The 24,906-nt window shown below is 38.7% G+C and overlaps 1 protein-coding gene across 1 annotated transcript in view; it reads left to right on the plus strand.

Moving 5' to 3' along the window:
• Nucleotides 1-2,424: 2,424 nt before the first annotated feature.
• LOC121313999 (neurabin-1-like) overlaps nucleotides 2,425-24,906 on the plus strand; it is a 74,755-nt gene continuing 52,273 nt past the window's right edge. The window contains exons 1-2 of the mRNA XM_041246765.1: nucleotides 2,425-2,632; nucleotides 4,257-5,727. Of these exons, the coding sequence (XP_041102699.1) occupies nucleotides 4,363-5,727 (1,365 nt within the window). The 5' untranslated portion in view covers nucleotides 2,425-2,632; nucleotides 4,257-4,362. The remainder of the gene's footprint in view (nucleotides 2,633-4,256; nucleotides 5,728-24,906) is intronic.

Genomic DNA, 24,906 nt, shown 5'->3' on the forward strand with positions numbered 1-24,906 from the left:
CAGAAAAAAGAATGTTTTGCAAAAAAAAAAAAAAATCACACAATTTAAGATATGTGTGTTTTTGCTGTATAGATGTAAGTAATTTTTCAAGCTTATTTCAAATTTGCATGGCAACATCAGAGGACTTTAATAGGTGATGGTAAGTTGCAGGGTTTTTTTTTTTTATATACCAAATTATACATTTGGCAGAATTATCCCTTAATTTTATTAAACAATACCTTGTTAGCAAAACAACTACAACTTACTTTATACTGTATTGTAGACCCTTCTTTATGCAGTCACATGGAACAGTCTGGACTGTTAATTTAAATAATCAAGGACATTTTTCAGAAAAGCTGGAATAGGGTTAATAAGTGAATGGTCTTTGTAGTGCTTGAATGTGCATGCGTAAATACATATTCACTGTTTACACACTGAAACGACAAATCTACTTAACACTTAACAAAGCTTTCTTTGAGTCATAAGGCAATCACATGTGCATCAGTTGACATTATTCAGCATTCCCATCCCAGGTTTATATAATTTCACATTTTCAGTCAATGTTCGTTTGACTAGTGGAGGCGATGATTTTTGTTTCAACTTTTTTCAAATGCTGTTTTGTTAGGGAGAACTTTTTGGGCTGTAACAACAACACTCAGTTTTAAGAGGCTTCTTCTGAGGTTTGAAAGGCTCATCTGAAGTGCTAATCACCTATTGTATGGTGAGTGCTTGTTTTTATTCATTAATTCTTAGTGACAATAAACTTGCCATAATGCAGATACAACAGTAAAAGTTGCACATTTATACATGATAGATATAATAGTTAAATGTGTTTTTTAAAAATCCCAAATGCAATTCTGTTTTTGTTTTTTTTAATTTTATTGTATTACTCCATGTCTCCGAAGAATTTGTCTAAATGTGCTATATTACAACAAAACGACTCTTATTTGAATACTGAACAATCGTCAAGAAGTAAATGTATGGTAATAAAGTATTACATATCTGGGTTTAACAATGTTTCATTTTGTGATGTCCTTAGGCCCACAAGCAACCATTTTTTTAAGTTATAATTGTGTTTTAAAAGTAGCCAAATAGTCTTTCTCTTCTGGTTAGGAATAAAGCACAGTTCTGTAAATTAAAGTTATTTATATTGTTTTAATTACAATATTGTATTATAGAATACAAATTGGAAGGCTAGATGACATGAGTATAAAGGTCTAGTACTGCATATTTGAATTACTATTAAAACAAAGAAGCAAAGCCTATAAACTTACTAATTATGCTAATAGTAAAAATCTGTCACAAGCAATAGAGCGTTAATCAACTTTGAAAGATGAAATATGCTATATATTACAATATTCCTTGAATAACCTGAATGCCTGTATTCACCTTATAGCAAAGACTTACTAATTTAAAATTACTACCAGATCCTTCCAACAAAATGGGACTGACAAGCAATTTCAGAACAGGGGAGCTGGGTGGCACAATAGATTGAAGTCCTGCAGATTGAAAGATGTTTAGTTATACTTCAATTTGGAATATAGATATTTCAAAGGTAACAGCATACATGAAAAGCCACCAATGAATAATCAATGAACAACTGCGCACAATATATATATATATATAAGAAAGGATGAAATATTTGCATATTGGTAATTATGTAAAAAAATGATTTTTAAAAATCAAATGAAGAAATAAATTACTCTTAGCAAAATACATATGAGAAAGTGATAATGTTAATAAAGCTACTAAGAAACAAAAAGAGCATTTATTTTTAAAAATAAAATCTCAGCTGCAGTAAGTAAACAGCCTTACTGGTGCATTGCTTTTTCCCCCCAATCAGTTACTGTCCATATCAACAGCCAGGGTCTACATTCCTACAGTCACTAACGGTATGTAGGATCGGTTTTTGTGAATGGTTGAACTAGTCTAGTTTATAATCGTGTTATGAAATATAAGAACAGTTAGAATACAATGCAATTGAATCTCAAAGTCTTTATGTGTCTGGGGACTGTTTTTAAGTGTTTCATGAAATCTTTATTTCAACCGAAACATTCGCACAGATTAGTGTTTCCAGTGTGTTCCTCACTTATTTGCACTAACTCCATGTATTTCTAGCAGTTTAAATTGTGTGCTGGTATTTACATGACTGCAGTAAGTAGCCTCCTCTCCCTGTAACTTCCTTTTACAGTTTACTGGATCAAACCATTAAAGACAGCGAGGTACGCCTCCTGTCACACGTATGTATTTATAATACAATGTGTACTCTGCAAGTCTTTTTTTTTTTTTTTTGTTCCTAGCAGAATAATATAGTTTATACATGAAGATATAAAAATCCTTGTTGGTTGCTTTTAAAAAAGAGATGCCTTGTTACGCTCTACCACCACCCCCTCTATTGTGTGGTTGGCAGTGCCTCTCGTAGCCTGCGATGGCGTTATGTAGCGGTGTTAGGAACAGCAGTCTGGTAAACTGGATGGTGACACAGGCTGGAATAAGACATGTGGAGAAAAAAAAAAAGCAAACTCAAAAAGGAAACAGATAGAGGAAGATTGTCCAGCTGCATACCAATGACTCGTGGTGTGAAGTACTAATAACAACGATGTCAACCGAGTTTTTGCCCACTATCTGTTCTGTATGAGAAAATAACATGCTCGTAAGTGCGACTCTGATTTTCTACATTGTAGCTACAAGTAAGGTCAGTGTTTAGTGCTGTTGTGCCCAAACATTTTTGTAGATAAAGCGGGTCCTTTCTGCTTGTGAATGTATTTACAGATATATTTTTGGACATTCATTTTTATTCAAATGTAATCTAACATTATTGACTATTTTATTTGCGTTACAATGTAATTTCTGCAATACCTTGTGTGTTAACATGATGTATGCAAAACAGTGAGTTTAGCAGGCTTATGTACTGACTGTTGTGCAAAACGTATATTTAACGTTTGAGGAAAGTTGTTAGAACAATTTCAGAACATACATGTTGCAATTTAATTACCGGTATGTTGTTTATTTTTTTATCTCAAAATTTCCACCAAGCATTCACCCTTACATGAAGCTGTACTGTTGTTGTGTAAGTATGTTTTACGTCACGTGTTAATTCGTACTTTGCAGTAATATTTTCAAGCATGATATTGTCTGGCTTATTTTTCTTAACCTCGGGGGTGTACTGTGGTTGCAGCACATTTATTTTGATTCAACACCAAATGGTATGCGTTTATTCAGCTCTGCATTAATCTTTTAAAACTGTGCGTACTGACTGTCGTTGGTAATGTCTGCATTGAATTCATACTGTATTAAACCATGAGCTAATTCATTCTCTGTCGTATGTACTTTGGTGTATCTGGAAAACGATACTGCGGTTGATTTTATTTTTTAACTGCAGTGTGCAATGCAAAAAGTACTGCCTCGTCTGATGTTTTATTAATTTGTGTTATATTACAGCATTTGTAATATAACACTTTACAGGTAAAAATATACGTTTTAAAGATTTTTAGATTGCCTGCTTTGCGAATCGGTAAATGTAAAACAGTGCACCAGTAGAGCTGTTGCGATGCACTAGTCTACGCCTTATCGAAACACAACTTGAGAACTGTCTGACAAACAAATGCGACATTTTTAGATTTGCAAAAAAAAAAAAAAAAAAAAGCAGCAGTTCCTTTGTGCAATATATGTCAGATTATGTTCTGCCGTTGCCCTAAGCATCTTTAAGACCAAAATGGTTGAACATAACCTGATACTGCTGTCTGGTAGATAATATTTGACACAGTTTTGCATTATGTTGATATCTGTAGTTTTTTTTTTTTTTTTTAAGAACTGGTCTGCAGTGATGTATTGTGCATATTAGAACTACCTGAATATAAATGTCAAGAGAAAGAGTAATGAGTTTATAAATAACCATTTCATGTCATCACAAAAAAGCTGTAAAATAAAATGTAATATTGTTACTATTAATGTAATAGAATCTGCTGTACATTCATTCACGTAATTATAAAAATGTGTAGACCCAAACCCTTCAAATATTTCCTCATATTCACTTTATTTTCATCAAACGTTTCCAGTTAATTTAATGTTAGTCAAACAACCTCTCTTTCTGCCTTAATACAGAACATTAGTTGAAAAGTTGCTAATGTTATTAGTGCCAAAAGTTTAGTCGTGGGCCAGTTCTGTTTTGTAGAATCTGGAGTGTTTAAAAAAAAAAAAAATTAATTATGGACTTATGAAGTGCTCCTGTGTCAAAATTACTTTTATTCATTATTTCTGCTTTGTGTTTCTGACAGCAACACCTGAAAACCCCTTTATAGTTAGATGCCTGGAAAAAATGTACAGGATTTGAAACGCTTGGTGTGCAGATTGGGTCACCTGCACTGAAATAAAAAAGAAAAAATGATGAAAGCAGAAGCATCAGGAGAAAGATCAACCCTTCGAAGTGCCTCTCCTCACCGGAATGCGTACAAGACTGAATTTCAGGCTCTCAAAAGCACGTTTGACCAGCCCAGAATCGATGGAGATCAAAAACCAAAGACAGGAACTCAGAACACTCAGCAGACTAGAGGGAGAAGATATGGCTCCAATGTCAACAGGATCAAGAATATATTTATGCAGATGGAATCGGGACCAAATGAGAGTACTGGGACTCCTTCTAAAGCGAAAGTAAAAGCAGGGACTCCATCTCCTCAAAAGATACAAAAACCAAAAGACTTTGTGGATAAAAGGGATGGATCTATTGTAAAAGTTGTAACCACAGTTGGCAAACAGATTAGCAAATCTGACGCATGTCGGGATGGACCCTGTCACTCCAAATTCTTTGAAACGCGAAAGATGTTTGAGCAGACCATCCGTACAACATCTGAATACCGTTCTTTAAACAAGGACAGAAAAGGTTCTCAAGAGTGTCTGGATGACTGGAGGGTATCCCGTTCTAACAGAAGCAGCACAGATTCTCTGGACAGCTTGTGTTCAAGGACAGAGGCTTCTTCTCCAACAGTAAACCAGCTCAGCGCAGTGTTTGAAAATGCTCAACAACAAAATGGAAGCTTGTTTGAAAAGACTGATGATGGGGGACACAACACACTTAGTGAGGAGGACTCTAGCCTGCAGCAGTCGCAAGTTAAAAAAAATCAGGATTTTGTTGAGTGTAAACAAATAATTCCACCTTCATCATCTTCAGAGGACTTCTTAAGATCCAGTCCTTTGTCAGATAAAACAGAAGAAATGGGTCAGCTGGGAACTGGGGGGCAAGACGAAAATGAATTTGTTCCTAGTAACAATGTTGATTTAGACCCTTTGTCTAGCACTAGACCAGTGGGAACAGTGACAGATACAGATTGTCCATTATCACAATGTCCTGACCTCCAAGACAAATCAAAGAGAACAACTGCACAGAATGAAATGGTGGTGGGTCAAAAGGAATTAACAGGAAGTGAAGACGTCTTAGTTTGCTTTGAGACTGAGATCAACACTGAGGGTACTGGCTTCAGCTCTACCTGGATTTCTGATGACCAGGTAAATGACTTGCATGTAGGATACACAGAAAACAAGAAGATAGATGATACTCCGGATAGAGACATTTGCAATCAGGGTTGGGGTGAAAGCTATACAGAACCTGAGGATCAAGAAGGCAGTGATGAGATCAACTATTTTGAACTGGATAACGAGACTTGGGAAATCCCTGGCTTGCCTGAAGAAGTAGAAAAAGAAGATGAGATCCCAGCAAATAGAAAAATTCGATTTAGCACAGCTCCAATCAAGGTAAGATTTGTTGCATACTCCAGCAGTTTATAATATTAAATGTTTGGGAGAAGGTAAGTCTTCAGTTGGCAGCAGTCCAGCAGACAATGGTATCTTTCATATTCTCTGGCAGACAAACTGAATATTGCTGTGAAGGGGAGTGAGGAGATGCAGTAAAAAGGATAAACATGTATATTTTATAAAATCTTAAAATAAAAAAAATGCATTCTAATTTCAGAATGGTTAAAACATGGACACAGAGGGAGACAAAGGGCAGGGAAGGGAGGCTGGCATGCAAACAGATCATTAAAACTAATTAAGGTAGGACACCAAGCAATAGAAAAGTGTTGTTTTAATTTTGGTTTTAGATATATTAAATGCTTTGTAATCTGCCACATACGCCAAGGGTATAATCGCCACACCACCCTCCCTTCCCTTCCCTTCCCTTCCCTAAGTGCTTTTAGCATTCTTAAATTAAAATGCAATTTGAAAAATAAAGAATCTATAAAATATACATTTTTTTTATCCCTTTTCTTGTGTCTCCTCGCTCCCCCTTGTTTCTCAGCAATACTGGTTTTGTCTGCCAGCTTGAGCCTGTGTTTTTACAATGTTATTGCGAACATGAAAGACATATCATTTTTGCCAGTATTGGCACCCCAAATAATGACCATGTGCATGGTCTCCTGTTTCCCTGGGCCGGACAAGGACAGGTAAGCAATTAAAGTTGAATTGCATATAAGGATATTGCGCGATCTTCAAAGAGTCATGAGATATGGTCATCTTAAATTTGCTGGGGTGCACCAACGAAAGGTTAATAACTGGTGGCACACAAGACTGTTATGGTATCTACTGGCTTTTATTATAATGTATAGCAAACCACCATCTGTTTTAGGATTATTTATCCAGAGATTTCTAGCTGAGTGCTTGAAAATGTATTCATGGTTAAGACCTGATAAAACCTTATTCTTTCAAATGTGACATTAGTTTTTGGAGTCAATGAAATGTAAAATGTATAAAATAACATTTTGAATTTTAAACCTTTACAACACACAATTTATGACCAAATTCATTATCACATAGCCATATGCTGTATTTAGGATTTGTTTAATAGTGCTGCATTTTGCATTCTTATCTTGAGCCCAGTAATGATTAATCAAGGCTGCTTCTAGTTAATGACTTGCTGCTATGAGAAGCTAGGTAAGAGGCCCTGCTTCCTTTTGCTAATGGTTAGCCCACACAGCTTAAAGACACAGACCAGGCTTTCAACATGTCTTCTCCTCTCCTCCCTGGCATATTTGTGTCACCCTTTGGGAGTTAGATGGGTCCCCGAACCCAGAACCACTGAGAGTGAAGGCAAGCATCATAAAACAGTGAGGGAAATGTAAAACATTTATTAAAATGCTATTTGAAGCTACTTTCTCTTTAACCTGAGGTTATCCATCCCAAAAATGGTTAATGATTTAGACACACAACATATTCTATATGTTGTTCCATTATTGTTTACAGAAGTTATGGTTAAGTTGTCACCCAATATCCATTTTCCCTTTATAAATAAGTTATTAAAACTAAATAAGGTAGGATAAGAAGCAATAGAGAAGTTTAATTAAAGTTTTAGATGTTTTAAATGCCTTGTAATGTGCCACATACTGAATGGGTTTAAAACAAAGTCCTAGTTAAGTCTTACCAAAGTGAATAAAAAGACAGTGGTTTTCAAGTGTCCTGTACTCTGTAAATTGATTAATTTGTCAAAATATTAGGTTTTTAATGGAATTTTAGACAGATGGAAAAACCTGGCTATTAATAGTCTTTTTTAATTATGCAGAGAAACAGAGAACCTCTTTAGTTTGCAATCTTCAAAGTGTCTGAACAATGCATCCAGTTAATCATTGTTACACCTGACACATTACCAGCTGCAAATCTTTTTTGTTTTGTTTTGTTTTTTAGTATTTATTTCACTCATGATTCCACTAAATGATTAAATTATTTTCTTATAATATGTGAACATTTTTAAAACTGGATGAATGAACATTTGGAATACTTATTTGACTGCAGCCTTTCCCTAATATGTCATTTTAAAACTGTGCACTGTGTAAGTTAATATTGTATGACAGAACAGATCAAACTGCCTGTTAGAAAGGCAGGCTTACTTCAGATATTCAAAAGAGTTTCAGTTTTTACAAAGGGAGTTGCAGGGTTTTGAAGTTCCTGGGACTACAATATCTTTATATACTTCGCTCAACAGGAAGACTAGGTTATTTGTAGGAACCTTTTATATTGCTTCATTATAGTGTGCATACCAGATTTTTCTAGGGTTGCCCCTAGCAGATATTAAATATGAGGTGAGCAATCTGTAGCGTTATATTTGTGTGATGGAATAGCACATTAAGTTAGAGTTGCACTTAATTAAAAATCATTTAACCCTCACAAGGTAACCTGGGGTCCATCCAGACCCCACAGTGCTTTAGTATCAGTTGTGTTGATCTAGTGACTTGATATTTGTTTCCTTTGAGGGAGTAAGGCACCCATCCTTTTACACTATGCAAAGGATATAATTGTAGTCCAGGTAGCCTGGTTGTATTTACCAAATTGTTTTAGTTTTGGGGTTCGTATGGACCCCAGACGTAGTGTATCAGCGGGCCCGACCTTTTTGCGTGAATATCTCAGGTTTGACGCTTGTTTGATAGTACAAAATTAGAGCTTTCCAATGATGTATCGTATGTCCTGAACAGGCGTTCCTAAGTGAAACTACAGCAAACCGAAATTAAGGCTTGAGTCATGTGACATGAGTCAGCTCCTAAGTTTATTTTGTTGCCTATTACTCGGTCGGTTCAACAGGTGGCATTCCGGTTTCAACTTCATTTAAAATCGCAGGCTTTGCTCTTTCCCTTGATGTCAGGCATGCCAGTATGCATACTTTCTACCACCCCTCATTCAGTGCTCCAGTGCAATCTGTGTGGTCAAGTGCCTGTAACTCTTTCAGTATACCAAATGAAAGAGGATGCTTGGAGGTTTCCAATGATATCTCATGTGCCCTGATGACATGTTCCTAGAATAAACTACAGCGTCCAGAATACAGTGGTGCCTTCAATTGCTAGGCGACAGCTGTGCGCATTGGGCGTTATCCATTTTGCATAGCATAAACTACTTCTAGCGATTGTTTGGTATAATGTGTTAAGGAAAAGCTAAGTAAAGTGTTCATATGTACATTTTCATTCATTCATTTACTCCAATTGTTAGTTATACGTTGTTTTATTGCTGTGGTCCAGTTGGACCCCGGTTTACCAGGAAAGTCAGTTTTTCAGCGTGTCCTTATGAGGGTTAAATGCATTAATTTCCACAGAATTGCGTTATAAGCTCTGTCTTAATGTCACAGACTTGCAAGTATGAAGAATGCGCTTGACACAAGCAAATTAGCTATATTGTCAATATCTTTGTAATTCTGTATTGAAAATGATTATATTATATATGTGTCTTAACAGGTGTTGATGTTAACAAGGCTTATATACATTTGATATTAGTCTGGTATAGTAGCAATAGATACAGTATGCACTATGACACCAGTTTTGGCATTGGGGATTTTGTCTTCTGTTCTTTGAAAATGTCAAACCTGGAGCGATATAACAATTTGCTTAAGTTCAAAGAAGAAATGCTCTTCTAAAAAAATTTAAACTGACACCTGTCTCTATACATTTATAACAGTGTTTCACATTATTCATAGGATTTGCATCTTCTTCAAATCCTTGGGTTACTATTAGTTGCTATTTTGTCACTGCAGGTTTTTTTTCTTCAGTTTTCTCCCCTTAAAGCAAGCCAAGAACATTTCTTAACTAATTTCCCCTGGTGTTCCATGTGTGCGATGGAATTTAGAGCAAGATTTTATGGGCATACTATATTAAGACTGTATTGCCCTAAATGCATTAGTTAGTGAAAAAGTGCATATTGAGTTATATATTTCAGAGAAGGGGCTTTAAATACAGACACTAAAAAGTTTAAACACAATAATCAAAATTTGCTAAAGCAAAGTAATAGGAAACTGTGTTGCACCAATTCTGTATTTTAAATTTATTTAAAAAGCAGGTGATAAAGTAAGTTTAAAAACAAAGTGCAGGGCTAACACAAATGGAGTTTGGATGAAAGCTGTGCGAAGGCTGGGGTGGCTTTCCATGCATGGCCTGTACTGGCAGTGAGGCAGGATGCACCTGTTTCTTGCAGTACATACTGTCCAAACACAAGTGCGACCTGGTGGAAGAAAGAAGGTAGGCTGGTGTCAAGTAGCTGACTACATTAAGCATTTCAGTGAAGAGCTCTAGTTTGGCACCCTGACTAATGTTACGTGAATGAAACTCATAGAGTAGATTACAGACATGAACCTCCGTAAAAGATTAATAGGATCAGGTTGACCCACAACTCAGTGGCAGAAACCACACCCTGCCAATGCAGACATTGATGGCTGTTCTCCTTGACATGTATCAACACCTGAATCGGGGAGTATTGTATAGACACTAAAGATGATGGTGAGACAGCTTGCTACTGCACAGAGTATTGTATACTTACTGTATGCCATTATGACAGATGTTGAGCAGTGGCAGCTGGTGGCCAAACAAAAAAGAGAAACAGAAGAATTGTATAATAATAATAATAATCTTTATTTTTTATATACTGCCTTTCATAGTGGCCCACCATCACAAAGTGCTTTACAGAGGTAGGCTGTGACCTGTGCAATGTATGCAGAGTCAATTACAATAGGACATTGATTTAACATATCATCCGCAGTATGGAGCACAAGGAGGTTAAGTGACTTGCTCAGGGTCACACAGAGCAGTTAGAGGCAGAGGTGGGATTTGAACCATTGATCTTCTGGTTACAAGCCCTGGACTTTAACCACTGGTCCACACGGTTACCCCAATAACCTATGAGCATATCCTTAAAATTGCACTGTATGCAACTGTGAGGCGTGTGAGTACAAATGGATTTTCCAGACAGTGATTTACGTGTAACAATTAAAATTTTATTTAATATTACACGAGAAAAAAAAGAAAAATAATAAAAAAGGATGTGAGGGAGGGAGTGCGGGAGTAATCAAAAACAAAGGAACGGAAGCCTCTTAGTCCTCGTCGCGTTCTGCTTTAATCCAAAAATAAAACAAAAGGAATAAAAACAGAAAAGAACCAGTTAGTAAGGCCCCCGTTCGTGACACAGTCCACAACAACCAAGTACTCCTCCAGCCTTTTTCTCCCCGCCTCTATTCCTTAGGACCAACCCCGAACACAGTAGCACGTTCCCTTTAGTATGCAAACCCCGCCCCGGTAGTCAGTGGATCACCAATCCCAAACTGACAGGTATCCTTAATTTCACTTGACTCCAGTGGCTGGAATTTACATACTCGTACTTCCGCCCCTCACCAAGGTGCCGCCCCTTAAAAAGATGACTTTTGTCATGGTCACAAGACCTTGGTAAGGGAAATCCCGAGTTGGTTTGATGCCTTCTACTGTTGGGAGGCTGAATTGCAGACCGAAACCCCTTTGACTCATCACATATCCCACCCCTCAGAGTGGAGCCGAAGGAACACTCGGAAACCTCTAACCCCTCCTTTTCCCCTCCCTCCCGGGAAAAAAAATCAGCGTTTTGATGTAACTTACCTGCACGATGCCTTATTTGAAAGGCGAAGGGTTGGAGCGCCAGGTACCACCGCGTAATCCTAGCGTTTGAATCCTTCATCGTGTCTAACCACTTTAAAGGGGCGTGATCTGTGATGAGTACAAAGGGTCGTCCCAGAAGATAGTATTTTAAGGACTCCACCGCCCATTTTACTGCCAGGCATTCTTTCTCTACCACCGAGTACCTCTGTTCTCTCGGCAGTAACTTCCGACTAATATATAATATCGGGTGTTCTATACCATTTTTTTCCTGGGACAGAACCGCCCCCAGACCAGTCTGTGATGCATCGGTCTGAAGGATGAACTCTCGGCTGAAATCCGGGCTTACTAATGCTGGGGCCTGACTCAAATTAGTTTTAATAGATTCAAAGGCTGTCTGACACTCTGCACTCCACTTAATTTTATTTGGAGCGTTCTTTTTAGTGAGATCAGTGAGAGGGGCGGCTATAGTGGAAAAGTGTGGAATAAAGCGGCGGTAATAACCAGCCAATCCCAACAATGATCTCACCTGGGTTTTTGTGGTAGGTACCGGTGAATCCAACAAAGCCTGGACTTTTGAAACCAACGGTTTCACTCTACCCTTACCCATTATGAAACCTAAATATTTTGTTTCTTCTTTTCCAATAGCGCACTTTGCCATGTTCGCTGTGAGCCCCGCCTTCCTCAGAGACTGTAGGACGGCTTTTAATCTACTCAAATGTTCTTTCCAGGAAGAACTGTATATGACTACATCATCGATATATGCAGCTGCATACTCTCGATGAGGTTGTAATACCCTGTCCATCAGTCTCTGGAAAGTTGCGGGAGCTCCATGAAGTCCGAACGGCATAGTACAAAATTGAAAAAGACCATCTGGGGTTGAGAATGCCGTTTTCTCACGAGAGGCTTTTGCTAATGGAATTTGCCAGTATCCTTTCGTCAGATCCAAAGTTGAAATAAACCGAGCTCGCCCCAGCCTGTCTAAGAGTTCATCTACCCGAGGCATGGGATATGCATCAAACTTAGAGATAGCATTCACCCTCCTAAAGTCTATACATAACCGTAGTGACCCATCTGGTTTGTCTATTGGTACAATTGGGCTACACCACTCACTTCGGGAAGGTTCAATTATCCCAAGTTTCAACATACACTCCACCTCCCTCCGGACAGAATCTCTCCGACTTTCTGGAATGCGATACGGTCTCTGTCTAACTCTCAGACCTGGCGGAGTGATAATAGCATGTTCAATCAAATGCGTTCTTCCGGGCACGTTAGAAAACACATCACCAAACATTTTGATTAAATTGCTTACCTCTTTGCGTTGATCAGGAGTTAATTGTTCCCCCATCGGAACCCCAGCTGCTGATACTGGCTCAATTGAGGGTCCATAGTCCTCTCCCTCCTGTTCGGGAGATATAAAATGGACCTCCCGTTCTTTCCACGGTTTGAGGAGATTAACATGATAAATTTGATTTTCCTTCCGACGCCCAGGCTGTCGGATCTCATAATTAACTTTTCCAATTGCTCGAATAACCTCAAAGGGACCCTGCCATTTAGCAAACAACTTAGATTCCGATGAGGGCAACAATAACAACACTTTGTCTCCAGGTCGAAAGTTCCTAATTCTTGCATTTTTATTGTAGCTTTGCTGCTGCTTCTGCTGTGCCACTTTGAGATTGTCATGTGCCAATCGACCGACTAATTCTAAGCGATCGCGTAGCTGTAATACATATTTCACTATATTTTTAGAGTCTTTTGACTGTTCTTCCCAGCCTTCTCTTATGAGATCCAAGATACCCCGCGGCTGCCGACCGTACAAGAGCTCAAACGGAGAGAACCCCGTTGAGGATTGTGGTACCTCACGAACTGCAAAGAGCAAGTAGGGAAGCAGTTTAGCCCAATTACGTTTCTCCTGATCTACAAAGCGGCGCAACATACTTTTTAAAGTCTGATTAAATCGTTCAACAAGCCCATCCGTTTGAGGATGAAAAACTGAGGTTCTAATTGAACGGATTTTCAATAATTTATATAATTGCTGAATACAGCCAGACATAAAATTAGTGCCCTGATCAGTGAAAATTTCTTTTAGGATTCCCACCCTAGAAAATATTTTAACCAATTCATTTGCTACTACTTCTGCACTCATAGAGCGTAAGGGAACAGCTTCTGGATATCGTGTTGCGTAGTCCACTACTACCAAAATATACCGATATCCTGACTCTGCTCCCTCCAGAGGGCCTACTAAATCTACACCAATCCTCTCAAACGGTACTCCAATAATTGGCAGTGAGACCAGAGGTGCGGGGCGAACTAACTTAGGGGCAGCTAATTGACATTCCGGACACTCAGATACATACTTCCGCACAAGACCATAAACCCCAGGCCAAAAAAACCGGGCCAGAATTCGTTCCTGAGTCTTTTCAGTTCCTAAATGACCTGCAAAATGGAATGTCATGCACCAATCTCATGACTTCCAACTGAAAAGGCCCAGGAACCAATAATTGTTTTATGAGCTGTCCCGTCCCGGGAGCCCGGGTTATTCTATATAATAAGTGCCCAGATACAGAAAAATGCGGAAATACCACTGGTTGTCCTTCCTGCATATCCTTCCCCTCAACATATCTAACCTGTTTCCAAGCATACTGTAATGTGGGATCATTTTGTTGTTCATAGCCCAGGTCAATATCTCGGTCCCAATGATTAGGTACGCTGAGAGGAGTGTCTTTTATTATGTGACCTTCCACATCAGTAACCTCGCAGCCCCGGTCACACTGAACACCTACTCCTTTACCCTGCCGTTTACAAGATTGGTTTACCTTTGAGTCAGACCCCTCCCCTGTCGTCTCAGAGTTCCCTCATATTTTTCCACCCTGCGCTTTCTCTTTGTTTTTCTCGGGCGGATTTTAGGGTTAAACAGGTCGGATTGTAACGGGAAAATCTCGCCAATTGTTTTCTCCCGTTGCTTAGATTGTCCCCTGGTAGAAACTAAGACCATTTCCCGACCTAAAATACGATCAAAAAACGGCCAGTCTCTTCCCAGGAGAACAGGGTATGGTAAACATTGCGCTACAGCCACTTTAACGTAAGCTGAGTAACCATCAACAGTAAGTCTAACTTTAGTGGTGGGATAAACCCGAGTTTCTCCATGGATACATGAGATAGCCACTTTACCCTGTGGCTCCCAGGTTACCCCCTCCAAAAGAGCTTGTCGAATCAATGTTTGTGCACACCCAGAGTCTGCAAATGCATTAGTACTCTTATCCCCGACCTGTACTCTTAATTGATAAGGGCCCTCCCAACATTCCCCAGTGTTCTTACCTGTTACTGCCGACCAGGATCTTCTTGCCAGGTCTACCTCCATCATTGGACAATCCCTGGCTATATGTCCGGGCTCATTGCATCGGTAACAGACTGGGGTAGAAGGCACCAACGGGGTTTGTTTGTCCTGTGAGTCGGTGACCGACAGGTTAGGGGGTTTTTCTCTCGCCCAAGATGGGGCTAACCTCGACCTCCATGGTCTGAAGGTCTGGTTACCTCCTCTGGGCTTCACTGATGGGTTGGTCCTGGTTAGTTTAGGCGCAGGAGTGGGGTCAGAGGCGGCGCCTTCCTTCGCATCCTCATAAGCCTCCGCCAGGATGATGGCCTTCTCGAGAGTGGTAGGTTGATTCCTTTTAACCCACTCCCGATTTCCTGGCGGTAGTATGGATGTGAACTGCTCTATAGCGATCTTCTGCACCAGTTCTTGGGGTGTGTGTTCTTCCGGTTGCAGCCACCGGGTGCACTGATCCAGGAGATACTGTCCCGCAACCCGGGGCCGCACCCCCTTGGACAGCTGGTATTCCCGGAAACGGCGCCGGTATGTTTCTTCCGTGATCCCGAGGCGTGAGAGAATGGCTTCTTTTACTTTTATATAATCCGCGGCCTCCGAGGCCATCAAGGCTCTGTACGCTGCTTGCGCTTGTCCTGTCAAACAGGGTGCCAATTTCATGGCCCAGTGTTCCTTGGGCCACCCTGCTGCTTCTGCCACTCTCTCAAAGGTGACCAAGAACGCCTCAGGATCATCTTCCGGAGTCATCTTCTGTAGCTTTGGTTGTGAAGAAAACATCCGGGCAACCGCTGTTTCCGCCGCTGGTGTCGAGATTTTCTCTACCAGCTGACCAAAGAACTGGGCGAGCTGTTCCTGGCGCCGTGCTTCCCTCTCCTCTCGCTTCTCCTCCTGCTCCCTAAACATCGCCAAAACTGTAGCTGGATCCATCTCCCACAATGACACCACGTGTGAGGCGTGTGAGTACAAATGGATTTTCCAGACAGTGATTTACGTGTAACAATTAAAATTTTATTTAATATTACACGAGAAAAAAAAGAAAAATAATAAAAAAGGATGTGAGGGAGGGAGTGCGGGAGTAATCAAAAACAAAGGAATGGAAGCCTCTTAGTCCTCGTCGCGTTCTGCTTTAATCCAAAAATAAAACAAAAGGAATAAAAACAGAAAAGAACCAGTTAGTAAGGCCCCCGTTCGTGACACAGTCCACAACAACCAAGTACTCCTCCAGCCTTTTTCTCCCCGCCTCTATTCCTTAGGACCAACCCCGAACACAGTAGCACGTTCCCTTTAGTATGCAAACCCCGCCCCGGTAGTCAGTGGATCACCAATCCCAAACTGACAGGTATCCTTAATTTCACTTGACTCCAGTGGCTGGAATTTACATACTCGTACTTCCGCCCCTCACCAAGGTGCCGCCCCTTAAAAAGATGACTTTTGTCATGGTCACAAGACCTTGGTAAGGGAAATCCCGAGTTGGTTTGATGCCTTCTACTGTTGGGAGGCTGAATTGCAGACCGAAACCCCTTTGACTCATCACAGCAACATTAATAGAATTTAGATTTTAAGGTCACGTCACTAACATGATTTGCATAAAATATTTTCTGAACAAAAGCAGGAGAAAGGCAGACAAAAATTGTAAAGAATATAGAACAGTTTTACTAATTGTGAAAAATAATGTATAGGTTCTATGTTACATTATTACACAGAACTTGTAATGTTCATACAGGTTTTTTTTATTAATATTTTATATTGACAATGTTGCATCAAGGAGTGAACAAAATGTATTTTCAAGAAACTGGTTTAATCTTTTAGATAATGTAGGCTGCTGAATGTAACTTGACATAACTTGTGTCCCCAAATTTGGATCTGAGTTTTGGGAAGCAGGTGTTTTGAAGATGTGTCCTGACCAACGGTACATTATATGCAAAATTCTACCACAGAAGTGATGCCCTTAGCAACAACCTATCTGACCAGCTCAAAGGCATATGTCTGCAAAATGCTAACAGAAAGAAACTGTCAGGATATGATTTGTAAACAGTTTCTAAGGATAAGCCATCCAAGCTGCACCAGCAGTCTCTGAGCTGCATTGATCAGAGTTGGTTCATTATAAAGTGACAGTTACTGGTGTACTGGGAGAAGTTGAGTGAATGGGTTTATCAGCATCATAGTTGTTGTGTGTGTGCTGATGCGCTGGGGAGGCAAAATAAGCTGATCCCTGGAGCCAGCATTACACTTTAGCCATCAACAACAGACACAAGGATATTAGCATCATCAGATGGAAAGAAACACAAATTAATGGAGATGCAGATGGATCACATTAGTTTACTGTAAAGCTACGTCTTAGTTGGTACTTATCTTAGCGAGAGCTGAGTTCAAATCACCATGAAGTTTTAACATCTACTCTTGTAATGGAAATCATGTAACACAACAAAATTGGAAGAAAATATATAAAATAAATAATAGTTTACTTGTAGTTTAATTGCAGGGGTGAGCAATGCTGGTGCACCGATTTGATTTTCCCCCCAAAATTATAAAACAACTCAAAGCCTTACATTGTTGCCTGCAAGAAAAGGAAAATAAATCAATTAGGTCATCATAGACAACATAATGTGTGGGTACATGATTACTGTCGCCTGCAATGCTTGCAAGTCAATTGTAAAAATAAACTATTTAAGTTATGTTAAAAACTGTTTTAGAATTGTAAATACATGTTCGAAAATAGACATCCATTCATATACTGTTACATTCAGACAGTATTTAATTGTTACCACTTTGTACTTGTAAAATGGAGCTTAGTCGACCACAGAATGAACCATTCAAAAAGATGCTATTAATTATGCTGTTATTCATCACTGCAAATAACCATTCCCATCTATCTCACATGTACTGTATATCAAAGAAAAGAACAGAGCTTTTTGTTGTGCCCAGTACAATAAAAGCAATTGTATTCACTCACGAGACACGGACAGCTATTAAAACAGCTGTCTTGATTCTTGCATCTGTGGGCTGTACTGTAGGTAGGAGTCATGGCACCGAATGGTAATCAGCAGCCAAAGGACTTAGAGACGCATTCTTGAGGCAGATAATCTGCCTACAGAGTTAGCTATGTGTTATGTTAAAAAACATCGATTGTTTAATTGAAAGCTGTATGTTTCTTTCAGACAGACTGGTAGAAAATACTTTTTTTTTTTTTTAATAAACTGACAGAAAAGTTTAATAATAAGCAATCATCAATAGAACGTTTATGTTTTTATGATTAGGCCTTGTTCGTTTTACTGTAGCAGTGATATTGTTTAATTTAAAGCTTTAGTAAACCACCATTGCTTTGTTCACTACATACATGCTACTTCATCACATTTTTTTTTTTTTTATCTACTGGTTCTATTGGGTTATAATCTGCGGTTGGAAAGCTGAACTCATTTCACTGACTACTTGATTAATCAAACCAGCGCCTTTCAGTCATTTGTTTAAAAAAAGAAATAGCCAAAGGAGATGTAACAGTGGCTGTGATTGGCTGATACTGGGTAAGCTTTAGCATAGATTAATAATATTAAAGTATTGGTCATGTAATTTGAAATTACTGTATTCATTAGAATTTAAGGCCCTCAAATTTAAGATGAAGCCCAAATTTCCCACCCTCATTTTTAGGAAAAAATAAAACATCAAATAAATATGCATTTACAAAGATACAACCTCAGTTACACATATGGAGGCGGTTTGCGGCCGTCTGCTATCACACAAAGCATTACAGTTAAGTGCTGCTTCACATTTCCAGTCGTGATTACTCACACCTGTTTTTCTCCCAATTTGTGAATTTTGGTATTGCTTGGCATGTCAAAAAAATATGTTGGTCTGATCAGCATTTTTGATCTGTCCAAGCTGGTACTGTTTGTTAGAAATGTTGAAATTGTAAAAGCTTCTCTTTGAATTCCTTAGGAAGCTAATGACGCTCCTTTGAAAATGGCTGTCTGTATGTCATGGATGAATCGAGGTCAGGCAGTAACATTTTGGTTCGTCTTTTCTCGGCAGCCAGTCACCTTGCTGTTTGTGTACTAGGGTAGTCCCGTCTTTTGTTGCAGATTTTAATACACAGATCAGTAATATACTTGAATTTAAGATGCAGGATATTTTTGAGAAGCAAAAAATTGTTTAAAAAAGTGTCTTAAATTCGAAGGAATATGTCACTTACTCATTAATCATCTCCTGCTCTTCTGGTTACCTGATCCTGACAGTTAGTACTGGATAACAAAAACAATTACCAATAATTGCAGTGCATACTCTATTAATAACAAGTGTTTATTTTGTTTCTTTTGTGCCTGCTCCCTCTTCCTTGCATTACCAAAAGCTGTGGTTGTAAACCTTTCTGACAAGTCTTGTCCATCTGTATCTGCAGACAGCCCCGTAATGCCTTCCACTCTTCAAATTGTATTACTGATTGCAACATCAGTGCCTTCTTGTATTAAGGACATGCCAAATGATACTGTCGGGCCAAGGCCAATTTGGATTTCTGTCACTTACAACAGGATCACCTTGAATCTGTCCTCTATCACAGCCAGACCTGCTAATATCACTCATGTTAATTTCACGCTGTGCTAATTATGACCAGTTTGATATGATCAGGCCAGAATATGAGGTGAGTCCATAGGAAAAGCTCCTGATAATATCACATTGACTATTATCACACTCCAGTTAATATCAGTCTGGTTATAATTTTCATTTTAACATACACCCTGAAACTACTCACTCAGGCAGTATGAATAGCAAACCCAGACGCAGAACTGTTCATCATTTCTTCCACACTTTTATTTCTCACAAACAAAACAAACACAGGAACAAAGCAAAAGGTTTTAAATTAAACACTTCTAAATACTTCAAATTATAACACCCAAGCTTCTGCTATCGCAGTGTATAACCAGAGCACAACCTGCTGCTCTCTCTCTCTCTCTCTCTCTCTCTCTCTCTCTCTCTCTCTCTCTCTCTCTCTCTCTCTCTCTCTGTCCAGCAGAACTATCTCTCACGTTCATCTGCTCCCCTGACAAACATTTCACTGTTCTTTATATAAGATGTAGCTGGGGGTTAATGGATATAATTAAATAACCACCTGGCCACATTCCACACTTTTCTAATTACCAAATGGCTGACAGATGGCTGACCAGATATCTGCTTCTGCCCTGTCACTAATATATATATATATATATATATATATATATATATATATATACACACACACACACACACACACACACACACACACGCAACATATATATGTAAACACCTGGGTAAATGAGGGAATGAGGGACACCGAGAATAGTGAAAAGCAAGGGCTTCCACACAGGTGTGGCTCATGCATTAATTAAGCAAATAACATCCCAGCATGCTTAGGGTCATGTATAAAAATGTTGGACAGGCCTGGTTGCCTATAATTATGGCTAGCATTGCTGCAAGAGGAGACCTCAGTGACTTTGAAAGAGTCATGATTGTTGGGGCGTGTTTGGCAGGAGCTTCAGAGACCAAGACAGCTCAACTTGCTGATGTTTCACAAGCAACGGTGTCTAAGGTGATGTCAGCATGGAACTCCAAGGGAAATACATCATCAGCAAAGGGCAACAATGGGCAGAAGTGCATACTCTATGATCGTGATATCTATTCATTAATTCGAAGTGCAAGGCAAAACAGGGGAGCATCTGCAGATCAATTGACTGCAAATTTCAACCTAGGGTGCGAGAAGCCAGTTTCATCAAAAACGGTCCGCCGAGAACTCCACAGAGCAGGATACCATAGTTGGGTTGCAGTACACAAACCGCTCATCACACCTGGCAATGCACGTTTGCGAGTCCAGTGGTGCAAAGAGCACCACTGGACTATTGAGCAGTGGAGAAATGTGATATGGTCAGGTGAATCATCCTTCATCATGTTATTGACAAATGGATGAGTGCACATGTTTTGCCAACCTAAAGAACTCTATAGCCCTGAGTGCTTGGTTCCAACAGTGAAGGGTTCTGGTGGTTCTGTAATGTTGTGGGACGCATTTTCCTGGCATGGTTTGGGTGCACTCATTCCCTTAGAAGGCAAGGTCAATGCTAATCACTACTTAATGGTACTGAGTGTTGTGTCTTCCAGGATGACAATGCCCCCATCCACAGAGCATGTGTGGTCGCCCAGTGGTTTGATGAGCATGACACTGATGTTATCCATATGTCATGGCCTTCTCAGTCACCAGATCTGAACCCAATCAAGCATTTATGGGATAGTCTGGAATGATGTTTTCCACCTCCATCAGCCAGGCGAGACTTGATTGACTTTCTCGTGGAAGAATGGTGCTGCATCCCTCTGCAGAATTCCAGAGGCTGGTAGACTCTATGGTGACCCAACTCCCTATTAAGTGACTTTACATTGGTGTTTCCATTCTTTTTTTTCCACTACCTATATAGATAGGTTTGCTGTTATTTTTGCACAAAGTGCAGGTCTCGTTTGTGCAGCTTCTTTTTCGTGACTTGGAGAAAAAAAACAGCCATGGCCTACTGATAATCATTGGGAAACTGGAAGTCAGTAAATCTCCAGGCTGTGTTTCAAACAAACACTCACGTTTTTGATATTTAACAAGTTTGATTAGCCTTACATTGACACTTTAACACACAAATCTTAATTCATGCAAGCAAACTGAAAATTGATCATTGGAGGAAGTGTCAAAATAAATGAAAATATTATTAACAGCATTGTACTTCTTCATTGGTAATTTACACTATTCACATTGTATAATCGTTAGTTACACAAAGCACTTCCTTTAGAGTTACAAAGCAGTCAACCTATTATTTATTTTTTAAAGGTTATAAACATACCATGGTCAGTGTTGTACAGCCAGGGTCTGTACTTGGGGTCCTTTACACATTCCAGGGCTCTACATTTAGATTTTTAACTGGCCCCTTGGGCTACTGAGCTTGTGTTTTTACTGGCCTGGATGCAATTTTATCTGGCCCAATATATTTATATATTTTTTCATGATGGTTTTTATTTTCAGTATGCTTCTAACTGTGTATGGTAACCAAAGAGAGCCCACATCTCAAAGGAAAGTGGCTAAACAAAGTCTTTTAATATATGTTACTTCAGCCGTTTAACACACATTCATTTATGTGCTTGTCGGAAAATGAAAATACTGTATTCAAGATTTGAAAGTGTATGTTTACAAATGATACTTATTTTTTCACATGCAAACCTGCAACCAAGCTGTTGCCATGTGGTCACAGCAACGCTAAAACTGAATTATAATAATCCTAATTAGGGATGGGTCAGTGTAGTCGAATACACGATTACACAAAAATAAAAAAATAAAAAACACTTCGAATAGCATATTACATATTCGAGTACACCAAAAAACAAACAAAAAAAAAACGTATACATTAGCTACTAGTAGAAGCAAATGCATCTTAATTTTTTTTTTTTTTTTAATGCTGATGCTTAACACTTGTTGTGTCAGTCTTAAACCTGTTATTTGCAATTATGCAATGCTTCTAATAGCAACGTTCTACAGTAACTGTATTCTGTTTGAAAATGTTGCCAGTTTTATTGCCTTGTTTTTAGCTAATGTTAACAGAGCCCTGCATGGGTTCCTGTGTAATGACTGTACGCAGCAGCTTCTGCAGCTGTTGCTAGCCGGTCGTGAAACAGCTTCTGGGAGCATGGCAAACTGAAGTAAAATAATAGCAATTGCTAAAAGAAGTAATCCAAACTGGGTAGCATTGAAATTAAAAAGATAATTTAATGTTATGATGAATATAAAGACGTTCTAAATGTTAAGCAAAACAACGCAGCGACTAATAAGAAAAGGATACTTGGAGTTGGAAAAGATTTATTTTTATAACTCTGGACTGCAGTTCAATGTAAAACATCTACTGTTGACTTACTGTGAATGGATGGAGTAACGTCGACATTTGCACTGACCATTAAAAGAACAACCAGGTGCCCTTGTTTTGAATTATTTACAGGTTATTGAATAAACAAAGTAACTTGACTTCGATTGACAGTAACTTGAGAGTACTTGATGGCTAGTTGTAATTAGTAATGTTAAACTATTTTAATGTTGGAATGTATTTTCTGTTGTTTTGGCCAGGTTACAATAGTTACGCTATTAAGATTTATAAGTATTTCTTGTTTGAACTAAACAGATGTAGAATATTTAGGTTGTTATATGATAGGTGTTATTTTATTCTGAATACACTAAAGCAAAAATTATTATTTGGTGGTTTGTACAATATTATGCTACTGTTGCTTTAATTGGAAGAGATACGCACTGTGACGTTGCTGCTCATTGAGTTCTGTATTTTAATTCAGCAAACAAAAGGAACAACTTGTGCCTAAGGAAATAGGGTATTGAATGAAGAAATATTGTCTTGGACATTGTTTGTACACTTTGTGAACCCGACTAAACTTTACCGGCTGTCTTCTTGTACACACGCATTTGCCTTTTACTCTTGGTAGCGTAGGTACCAGAGTTCAGGTAATCAAATACCCAATGTGTATTCAGATAGGAACCTATTTGTGATTCCCATCCCTAATCCTAATAATAAACACTATTAAAACAATATTCATAATACAAAATAATAACAGTCCTTCTCAGAGCGTTGTCACTTGTGTAGCCTCTCCCAAGTCAGCGCCAATCTTGCTGAGTGATACCAGAGAGTCCTGGAAAGATTGCAAATGGCATTTTTGATCTAAACACATCGGATCCAAAATCAAAAAGTTAGACAATTCGATCACGTATCTGGGTGTCGATCAGGATATCTTACTGTGAAACTGGATATGATGTAAATGAAATGTTGAATTCACAACAAATAAAGCCACTGTTTTATCTGCAAGTCTGGGAAACTGACGCCAAACAAGGCAGAACATTACTTTTTTTTCACTCACAATGAAGCCAGATGAAGCCGTCACTCTAAGTGTTCGTTTCATTTTTTTTTCCCCATAATTGCTTTCTTTATGATTTATTGATTTCAGCGCTTTCCTTTTGGCTTATTGGTTGTTTAGTTGTAGAAAACCCTATTTGTGAAAGATTTTCCGCGGGAACGAGTACCAACACAGCACTTCGGTACATAGTCTTAGATTCAGACTGTACAACAAATATGATGTGCGGTGGGAAAGTTAGGATTAGTCTGTGTTATGTTCTTAAAAAATGGTTTGTACATTACTTTTCACCTTTTTCCTGGATTCATGAAACGGAAGCCATATGCACACACATACACACACACACACACACACACACACACACACATATATATAAATAATCACATCACCCTGTTTCTAGACTGCATACAAATGTTTTATGAGATGCATACCGAGTGCATGTAACTGTCAACAGGAAGTAGTTATTCATGGGAGGAAACAGTATCTTGGTGATCTAAGATTGCGACCATTTCAGTTAATCAACTCTGAAGAAATGCTCAGTGTTTTCTTCCTACTGGCAAGGAGTCCACTCATTAGCTTTGGCAGTTGGGTTGACATAAAATATCTTTAACAGTGTACTGTACTTTCCTATGGCTTTCTGTGACCCAGCTTGCCCACAGTGGTATTTAATATGAACAGCAGTAATTGGCACTGTGCAGACAGCTTGCACTGTTTTCTGAGGCAGGATTTGACACTTTTTTGATTAATTTTTGTCCTTTTGCAGTCTACAGATTTTAATTATAATAATGTAAGACGAGTCTAATTAACTGTCAGTTTAAAGATTAAAAAAGTTTTCTGTGATTTACCATGTTGACTTTACCAATGCTTCGGAGATGGAAATGCTATGTTTCCCTGCATTCTTGTAATAGAGCACCTCACCACAGCACTAAATGATGTTGGGATTCATAAACAAAACATCTAAACGGTTAATGCAACATCAAGAAGCAATTTAACATACCATGGGGGCAAGTATAAGATCAGTGTGTTTTCAAAAAAACAAATGGTGTATGCAAGTCAATTTTGCAAAAATAAACCTTTTTCATCAGTAATTATTCTACTCTATGACATGAATTATATATTATACATTATTTATAACTGGGCATTATGGAAACCTCAAGTAATTTCTGGATGTTTTGATAAAGAGATGGGCCATAATAGAAATGTATTGTATGTTGAATTATATGGGTCTATTCAGTTGATTTAAACAGTGCTAGATATAAATACCACCAGTGCATTGAAACAGGTTCTGGAAATCAAACATCTAGCTCTAGATGCAAGTCTCTTGAGTGTATTTCTATATGT

The sequence above is a fragment of the Polyodon spathula genome, chromosome 4 (genome assembly GCF_017654505.1).
Source record: "Polyodon spathula isolate WHYD16114869_AA chromosome 4, ASM1765450v1, whole genome shotgun sequence".
In the NCBI taxonomy this organism is placed as follows: domain Eukaryota; kingdom Metazoa; phylum Chordata; class Actinopteri; order Acipenseriformes; family Polyodontidae; genus Polyodon; species Polyodon spathula.